This window comes from Polyodon spathula, chromosome 4, assembly GCF_017654505.1.
Source record: "Polyodon spathula isolate WHYD16114869_AA chromosome 4, ASM1765450v1, whole genome shotgun sequence".
Taxonomy (NCBI): domain Eukaryota; kingdom Metazoa; phylum Chordata; class Actinopteri; order Acipenseriformes; family Polyodontidae; genus Polyodon; species Polyodon spathula.
The window spans coordinates 18,440,256-18,450,159 of record NC_054537.1 but is presented as its reverse complement, the minus strand read 5'-3'; the positions used below and the strand labels follow the sequence as shown (position 1 = coordinate 18,450,159).

The following is a 9,904-nucleotide window of genomic DNA, read 5'->3' as shown; positions in this document are numbered from 1 at the left end:
GATACAGATCAGATATGTCACTCCTCACATTTTCAAATACTTGGCTGAATCTTGAATCAATATCCCAACATTAAATAATTCCATGTTCATCCAGCACCCATAAACACACTTGTGTGCATACTTTGAGCAACAGCCCAGTCATAAACAGGCAGATTATTGTTGTTATTATCATATCAATTACAGAGGCATGCCCTTGTAAATTACTTCTTGTGAAATAGAAACACATATCTCTCTGAAACTATTAGCAGACGATCATCAGACTTTCCGTTGCTTAAGAGGACAGCACAAATAGTAATTTCTTGCTCGATAATGCGATGCAGCATGTCATAGGTAGAGTTTCAATGCGTGTCAATGTCCTGCACTGGTTTATGCTCAGGTAGCTGCAGTAACTTGTTCTTTATTATTATTTTTATTATTCATTTCTTAGGAGACGCCCTTACCCAGGGTGACTTATAGTTGTATTAAAAAAATACACATCTGGAATTACAGTACAATTAAGAGCAAGATACAATGACTTCAGTCCTAATAAGAGCAAATACAAAACAGTGCAATTTGATATCTGGACAGTTCAAGAGTAGATACGTGTTGATAGTTACATCATAGATACGAGTGCAAGTGAAATACAAAATACTACAGATTGGATTAAGTACAGGATTAGTGATACTGGATCCCACTGGTGTGTGATTTAATTGTGCCTAGAGCCAGACGGAGAGAGTCCCTTGCATGTGCGATGAAAGCGAAGATCCAGTCTTGATTGAACGGAATAGGAAGAATCCAGTTTTGAGCACAGAAGACTGAATGGCAGTTCCAGAATATGGTGTAAGATCACCTTGTAGGTGGAGTGAGAGCTGAAGCCATATAGTTTCTGGCAGGTTCAGGGTCTGAGGAAGGGGAGATCAGGCGAAAGTTGTCACAGGTGAAGCAAAAAAGGGATGTGGCAGGAGTTGAGTAGTAACCAGCAGAGGGCTTCGGAAATCGAGTTGAATATCTTAGGGCTGCTGCGGCAGCCGAAAGTGAGTTGTGGCGAAATAAGTTTCCTTCCCAAAAGATTCCAAATAGGTGGTTGAGACAAGGATGGATAGGCATGCCTGAATGCAGTGGCTATATCAGCTTTGGCCAACAAGGACCTATGACCTGCTGCTTTGATTGATCCGATGGCATCTGCTAGCTTTATATACTGCAAGGGAAAGTATATCGTCAGGTATAAGTGAATTTGTGTATTTTATGATTCTTGACAGGACGGTCGAAAATCTGTGCTACAGACCGTTGATGAGGTCATTTGTGAAGAGCTGGTCTGGGTGATGTTTGAGGGCTTCAATCCAAGCTGGGAGTATTATTGAGGATTATTGAGGATTATATAGCCTGTTGTATGAAATGACTGGTTAGTCAGATCGGTAGAAGTTCAAGAAGTTTATTACAATGCGTGCGAGGGAAGAGAAGCAGTTAAATGAACACAGCGTAGCAGTAACATGAACACACTTTCTCTTAGTTTTAAAACAAGGTGACCTAATACTTATACATGTTTAGCATAGCAACATCGAGCAGACCAATACGTCAACAATATCATAGAACAGTCTCGAAGTCCTCCCTATAAGGAGTTGTTTTTTGCTCAAAGCCCTGGAAAACAATTCCACTCTCTCACACAAATACAGCAACCTTGAACACATTATTTTTCTAATCTTTTGCAGGCTCAGCTGCATCAAAAATAAAACAAAAGTCACTGTGCACTAGAATATTTTGAGCAATAGCGAAGCAGTCTATGAAAGGCAAAACAGTTATCTTGGAAACATCACGCGATCCTCATTAACCCTGCATGTGCCGACCTGGGTGTTGGCTGCCTCCTCAAAACTGAGAGCAGATTTGAACATCATTTCTTGGAGGCGGCTGGGCAGACTGATTGAGAGTGGATGTAGCCACAGTAGTTGCACATATGGTAATTTCTGCAAAAATTGGATGAGCAGACAGAGGAATTTAAATTGTTGCAGGTTTGCTTGGAACCGGCAAATCTGATGTTAAGACTGTATTTATCTGCGTTTCTGGAAGAAGGTGGAGCCGATGCGTGGTCTGCATGGAGGGCTGCAGAGTGGAAGGGGCTGCTGTGTGGGAGGTTGATGGTAAGGCAGTCTTAGCGCACAAGGAAGTAGAATGTGCTGTAGAAGTGCAGACTGCACATGCGTTTGCCCTTATCCCCCCTGAAGACTATTGAACAGATTGGGATCTGAGGCAGCACAGTTGATGATGTTGTCTGACGCTTATATGGAAGCTGCTTTTGCTGCAAAAGCTTTGTGATATTCGTAAAACATTGTGCCTCTGTATCTGTCTGCTAGATCTGTTATGTAAAATAAATAGTAATCCAGCTCCCATCGGCGATGAGGGTAGATAGTGCAAAATATGTCCCTGTACACGAAAAGTCAGCACAAATTCTCCAGGGTAAGTTTTGTGCAGCTGGGGGTTGCTGGACTTGAGTGTGACAGTGAGGTCCCTGCAGTCGACTGTACAGTGATCTAGACATTCAGAATTAGCAATGAGAATTGAAACTAGATTTATGTATTTACCTTCAATGATTTGACCCCTCAGATGAGGAGCCAGAGTGTGATTTCTAATTTTGGAGCTTACTGTGGACCATTAAGGGGACTGCCAGATTGTAGATGGGAACATCAGCTGTGGGTCCAAAGTGGTGAATGCTGAGCCTGGAGGAATGGCAATTGCTGCAGTGTTGGATGCAACCCGTTTGTCCATATCATTCAACTGTGTATTAATTGAGGAAATTGAAACCGATGGGGTGAATGAGGGACTTCATGTCCTTGAATGTTATGTAGCTGAAGGATTGCATCTGTTTCAATTGCATCTCCAGGCTGCTGAATTGCTGTGCTGGGAGAGGAGGTGGTGGCAACCATAACTGGAGAGGAAGGTCAGTGATGACGGCCTGTCCTGAGACTCGGGCAGGCAGAGCTGCGGGAACGATTGCCGAAGCACGCCTGCAAGAAAGAGGAAACACAGGTGTAGCAGATACGAAGGTACAGTAAATATTGAACAGCGCCATACGATCGCTTCCAGCTCGGATGTTGCTACTGTTGTCGTGCAGGGTTTTGAAGAGTTTGGCAAGCAGATCCTTATAAAACAGCTGCTCTGGAGGCTGGGCCTGCTGGCGGGGTGCTTTGATCTCGATAGTGCCGGGGCAGAAGGTATGGTTGCTGGGTAGAGGTTGGCATCAGAGAGATTTTGAGGAGAATCCAGCAGAGGTTTCTTGGTCTGAATTGTTAGGGAGTTGGTTCATGCTGAAAAAAATCTAGATTTTTAATTCAAGCAAAGAACGGGTCATGGCGTATGCTGAAAAGCAAAACATTTGACAAGGGAGATAGACATGAATAAACTTTAAATAGGGAGTAAATGATGATTGACAGAAGTCGGAAATTAGAAGATCCCTAGCTCCCGCCCACCGAACCTCTCTTAAAGGTTAACATTCTACAGGATATGTTAAATTTACAATTTTCACTTCCTGGATCATTTTACTGTAGCATTGTCTTCTAGGTTAAAGCTTGTTACTGGCAGAAAGCATGTCAGTCAATCTGGGAAGCAGCTGGTTAGTTACTGACAGGAAATAAGCCATTGAAGTGGTGGGAAACAAGAGTGCAACACAAACTGAAAGCAGGGCTTGCAAACAGATTTCTGTAGTACCAGATATCAGCAATACAAAGACGTGTGTTTCTTTCACAAAGTGTACTTTTGAGACCTATATAGTGAATGGAAGTGTGTACCTGCATTCGCTTTAATACCCTGAGTTGTTGTTTTTCAAATGGAACATATTTATCAGTCAAATGGACATCAGTAACACCTTATAAAAAGTATGTGATCACTTCCCACACTACTTTTAGACAAACAGGCCTGTCTTTCAAACAAGACCACCCCCAGTACGATCTCTCTCGGAAACGTTCTTGGTCTCTGCAAACTCAACGGAAACAGTAGAGCATCAGAAACCATGACCAAAAAAAACTGTTGAATGTTTGTTTTGTCACTGTCTGGATCACACCATATGTAACACCATTGACAAGCCAGTCGAACAGCAAAGATTTAGATTTAAACTGGATATTTAATTTGAATCCAGCTTTGTTCTGGACTGGCAGGTAGTGTTCTGGTAAAAGCTCAGTTGGAGACAACGAGAGCAACAATACTGCTCCCTGGTAAGGATGAAGAAGGGTAAAACAAGCCTACTGTAATGAGCCTTGTTAGGTTTAAATGTACTTTATGTTCACTCATTAATGTGTAGCAAAACACAATGATTCTCATCTGTGCTGTTATTTGATTTGAGCAGTTCTAAGGTTTCCTCCACACATAAAAAAAAAAAAAAAAAAACAGTCCATAAACCCTGATAAACCCTGATAAACTGATGATTTTTTATCTATCTGCTCTTAAAGATTTTAAAAAAATAATAAACACAGAAAAAAGTTAATAAAAAAACAAACATGCTGCAGTCTGGATTTCGTTTAGTTCGGTAGAACTTAAATACATGTTACGTGAATGGGGGTGACCCACAATCCTGTGCATGAAGCCGGAATATTTATACTGGGGATTGCAGGTCGTACCCTTACACCTCCACTGACTGCAAATACACCTTACAGGACGGACCAAACAAAGGGTAGATATTTCCATCAGTCATTTTTTCAAGAGAATCAATCTAAAACAGCCCTTTCGTCTCTTTTGGTCATACAATACAGATCACTACAAGTAGACAGCTCACACACATCTCTCTCCAAGTATCGCAGAGTGTGACTTCACCCAGTAGAAACCACAGCTCATCTAAAACTAAAGGAAGTGGTTAGCTCAAGCCCTGTTTGATTAAACAATCTAAGCTTTAGAACATGTAAATGTTTCTATCAGAATGAGGTATTGTTATCACTTCTGGTGCAAAAATTACTTCGAAATATCTAGATTTTAAGGTGTAATTAATTAAGGAGGTAACTCCAATCCTCCATCTACTCAGAGTTGAGTTAATCACATTACTTAACACAAGCACTGAATCCTCTTGTGCAAATCACTGGTCTCTAACTTTATAAGACAGAATGTCATTCATCTTAGAAGTAACTCATTATTCCCCGTGTGGTTCCAGTCCTGACCGTGCACAGAGCACTGAGGGGGGTGCAGTTCCAATCTCAATGTGAACCCAGAGCACGGCCAAGCCAAAACTGAAATGCAGCTCACTTCCGAAGAATCATTTGTACTACTTCTGTTTAGCCCTTCTTTGTATACCAAGGTTTTGAATTCCAAACAGTGAGAAATGAAACCATGAATCAATTATTGAGTGTATGGCTCTCAATTGCCAGTCTCAATAAAAAACATTCAGTAATCGATTAATAGCCCTGGAGCCCTATTGGAGTCCCAGGCCTCACCAGTACATTATAATTCTGACCCTTACATATATTTTGTTGTATCAGAAGGCTTTTGGAAGAGTAGATCTTAGTAAATAAGTTTTCACAATGCACATATTGTATACTATTTATAATAATGTTCACATGCATGGACACAGTTGTTTTTCAACTTATTTGAAGAATGTACAAATTACTTTGCTTCTTGCTTTTTAATAATAATAAATGCATCGATATTGTTATTTATAACCTTTCCAATATATCATGATACCACACATAACAAAGCGAGGCTGGACACAAACCCGACCCCTCACATGCCAAGCAAGCTTCTTAACCACTATGCAAAAGGGCTGGGCTTGTGTGCATTCGTGGTTATAGAGCTTCCCATCTCTGCCACAGGGGACAGAACCAGTAACAGCAGTGCAGAACGCAACCCTGCCCGTTACACACATCAGTAAGCAGATGACAGATTGTGCATGTAGGCTCAGGCTGCACGGACTGTCCTTTCTCAACTTGATGATGGACTGAAACAGGAACTCGTGACACACTTTGAGGTGAGCGCCCCTATACAGCAGGACAGGAAAAGAAAGAAAGCCACATCAGTTCGGTCACTTGGAAATGGAGGTTCTTCTCATTCTCTTAGCTACACTCCAAGGTAAAGAGTATTTTATATTACTGTAAGTTTTTTTTTTGTTTGTTTTTTCTCATAACTACTGTAAAACTGAAACTCAGGTGTTTCATTCAAAAACCTGGCAGGTTCATATACAGAAATCCACTTCCATACTAATTTTATTAGTCAAGTTTCATCTATAGAAGGGTGGATATACTATATTATTGATAGTAGCCTTAGAACCTTTGTTAAATATGGAATATTGAGGATATTACATCAATGGTGTATTTGCCATTAAAATGTTTCTATGAAGTCATCCTCAGTTCTTTCAATTGATACATTTTATAATTCAGATGAAAGCTCTGGGTTCATCAAATCAGCTGAATTAGAAATGTTTTAATATTCAGTTGCATCTTAATCGTAATCATGTCTGTTTTTGCAGCAACCTCCAGCCTCTCATCAGACAGGGAGGTAAGTGGGTGGGAAGGAGGCTCTGTCAGTGTCCAGTGTCGCTATGATCTGAAGTACGGGGACCATGTTAAGTACTGGTGTAAAGGAAAATCATGGGAGCTTTGTGAGGCTGTTAAGTGGAGTGATGATCCCAAAAGAGATGAAGACAAAGTGTCAATCAGAGATGATCAAACCAGGGGAGTATTCACTGTGACTATGAGAAGACTGGAGAAGACAGACAAAGGCTGGTACTGGTGTGCTATAAAATTAAATGGCAACCAAACCGATGAACATGCTTATGTTTACCTAAAAGTGGCTCAAGGTAATAAAAACATTGTCTGGTAATCCTCTTATAATTAATAAGAGAACAGCTACACGTAATTGCTGAATGATCTTTTGGAAGCTGTAATGCAATTATAGGTTCTTTCTTCTGTAGTCATTAAGGAATTACTTGAGTATTATTTTTTAATCAATGTTAGTTAACTGTCTTAGCGCTGGTAAGTGCTGTAATTGGTGCTTCTAATGTATTTTAATTATCTCCATAAATGAGCACAGAACTCGTTCCATACCATTTAGCACATTTCTAGATTGTATCTATTCTGTAAAAAACACCCTCAAGTATTAGCATTAGCACACAAGTCCCAATCTCTGCATGATGGGGTGAAGACCCCCTTACATGTAAATGTTTGTTTGTTTTTGTAGTTTATTAGTGTAAATATCAAATTTATTTTGTAGTGGTACTTGTTTTAATTCACTTCTGTATTCTGCAGTATAAATTCACATAATTATTACATCAACTACATCAATAACAGTATTATCTTTACAGTCCTATTTCCATGTGAGAATGTGGCTGGAATTGAGGAAACTGTTTACCTTGATTGGTGGGTCTTGTAGAGACTGAGTTAGATTTGAATTCTGTATGTGCCAAATTTATGATCTTGGCTGGGGACTCACAGTGAGAGTTGCACTAGCATCCAATGTGTTCCACCAGGGTAAAGACTTCTACTGGTCATGCACCCGACAGGTCCAGGTGGATAATAAATAAGTGTATTACAAATTGGTACAGACCGCTTCCCCTGGTGTTAATGCTGCTGTAAAATGCTGATCTCTGTTGAATTATTTAATAATATTTCTCACTGCTGTGTTTGCAGGCACCTCCAGGCTGTCAGTGGCCAGTTATACAATAACCGGTTTGGAAGGAGGATCAGTCAGTATCTTGTGTCACTATAATGATTGCTGTTGGGATCATGTAAAATACTGGTGTACAGGGAAAGAATGGGACTCCTGCAAGACAGTAAAACGGACTGATTCACCACAGAATGCTTCAGATAAAACTTCAATCACTGAAAATAAAACCCAGGGAGTATTTTCAGTGACTATGAGGAGGCTGGAAAAGGGGGATGCAGGCTGGTACTGGTGTGCTATAGAGAGAGAAGGTCTGGATGACAGGATCTCTCTATTTCTCAGAGTTTCTGATAGTAAGAAACACAACTTAAATTGTAACTTACCTATTTCTAACTAACTAGTAAAAAATGTTCAAAGTAATGTACTGTAACTCATTACTCTAACAGATTATTTTTTAAAAGTAGCTTCCCCAACACAGCTGCAGCTTTTTTAAAAAAAAACTAGACTGTATCACCAGTGGTTTCTTTTAGTAACTGAGCAATATTAGCTTATGCATTTTCAGAATTCAACAATTTTGTGAACTACGTCCCCCCCTAGGACTGTCCTCTCAAAAAAAATTCCTATATCTATAGTCATAGATCTTATACTATTTATATGGAATAATATAATATCATGGTTTCGACTATTCCATATTATATTGTGGCACACCTCCCTAGGCTGTCAGGGCTCCCGTCACCCGTTGGCCAGTTTATATTCACTAATCCCCCCCGGTTTGGAACAGATTGTTTGAAGGCGGATAGGATCAGTCAGTATTTGGTCACCCTTGGTTATCATGATTGCTGTCGGGGATAACTGTAAATACTACCTGGTGTACACGGCGCAGCGCAATGGGTCACTCCTGCAAGACAGATTTAAAACGCGCACCTCTACGATTCACCAAAGATGCTTACAGATAAAAACCAATCACTGAAAATCAAACCAGGCCGCACGTATTTTCAGTGCTTATGAGGAGGCTGGAAAAGGGGGTATGCAGGCGTTTTTTGGTCATGGTGTTGCTACTAGAGAGAGAAGGTCTGGCATGACAATGTGATCTCTACTTTCTAAAAAAAAAAAAAAAAAAAAAACAAAACAAAAAAAAAAAAAACAAAAAAAAAAACACAAAAAAAAAAAAAAAAAAAAAAAAAAAAAAAAAAAAAAAAAAAAAAAAAAAAAAAAAAAAAAAAAAAAAAAACAAAAAAAAAAAAAAAAAAACAAAAAAAAAAAAAAAAAAAAAAAAAACAAAAAAAAAAAAAAAAAAAAAAAACAAAAAAAAAAACAAAAAAAAAAAAAAAAAAAAAAAAAAAAAAAAAAAAAAAAAAAAAAAAAAAAAAAAAAACAAAAGAAAAAAAAAAAAAAAAAAAAAAAAAAAAAAAAAAAAAAACAAAAAAAAACAAAAAAAAAAAAAAAAAAAAAAAAAAAAAAAAAAACAAAAAAAAAAAAAAAAAAAAAAAAACAAAAAAAAAAAAAAAAAAAAAAAAAAAAAAAAAAAAAAAAAAAAAAAAAAAAAAAAAAAAAAAAAAAAAAAAAAAAAAAAAAAAAAAAAAAAAAAAAAAAAAAAAAAAAGTTTTAGTAACTGAGCAATATTAGCTTATGCATTTTCAGAATTCAACAATTTTGTGAACTACGTCCCCCCCTAGGACTGTCTTCTACTGTGACATCACCTTCAACCATGCCCTCAAAAACCACAGTCCAGCAATGGAAGAATAATCAAACAGCCAGAAACACAAGCAGGTACGGTACTCTTCCAACGCAGTAAAAGCTTTGTAAGGCTGCCCCATTGCATCTCTTTGATTGTGCAAAGTATCAGGGGTTAGATACACTCCCTGTAATATATATATATATATATATATATATATATATATATATATATATATATATATATAAGATAACACTGATAAGTTATAATATAACACTGATAAGTGCGGACGACGACCGTAACGCACTTCGTAATTTTTTTACATTGACGACCCTATAAAGAAGTTCTTATTATTGAAAGACTAGAAAATCTAAGGGTAGTCGGGTTCTCCTGAGGGGACGGTCATACCCGACCTGACACACCCGAAAAGAAGAGGCGACCGAGAACACACGTCGAGACACGTAGAGGGACCTGAGACGACTTCATTCAGTCTCTGTAATTATAGTGTAAGGATAACAATCGTTTGACACATGAACTGGGCTTCTCGTTCTAACTTGTCCTACACGAGTTCACAAAGTTCCGGAAACGTCCCCGACTTAGTGACCTAAAACGGACACAATTTGGGAAGACAAACATCTGGTAACCCCAAAGAGTCAGAGAATACCAGTTATAAATCTTAGA

At 38.5% G+C, this 9,904-nt stretch overlaps 1 protein-coding gene across 1 annotated transcript; it reads left to right on the top strand.

Moving 5' to 3' along the window:
* The first annotated feature begins 5,348 nt into the window (after positions 1 to 5,348).
* LOC121313784 (CMRF35-like molecule 3) lies at positions 5,349 to 9,343 on the top strand. The gene is made up of 4 exons (XM_041246579.1): positions 5,349 to 6,018; positions 6,416 to 6,764; positions 7,555 to 7,901; positions 9,225 to 9,343. Exons 1-4 carry the CDS (start codon positions 5,982 to 5,984, stop codon positions 9,341 to 9,343), a joined length of 852 nt encoding a protein of 283 aa, XP_041102513.1. The 5' UTR covers positions 5,349 to 5,981.
* The last annotated feature ends 561 nt before the right edge of the window (positions 9,344 to 9,904 follow it).

Coding starts and splice junctions, on each gene's coding strand:
- LOC121313784 (XM_041246579.1), top strand. CDS start 5,982: ATGGAGGTTCTTCTCATTCTCTTAGCTACACTCCAAG. Junction 6,765..7,554: donor GGTAATAAAAACATTGTCTG/GTAATCCTCTTA, acceptor TTTAATAATATT/TCTCACTGCTGTGTTTGCAG. Junction 7,902..9,224: donor ATTTCTCAGAGTTTCTGATA/GTAAGAAACACA, acceptor GTCCCCCCCTAG/GACTGTCTTCTACTGTGACA.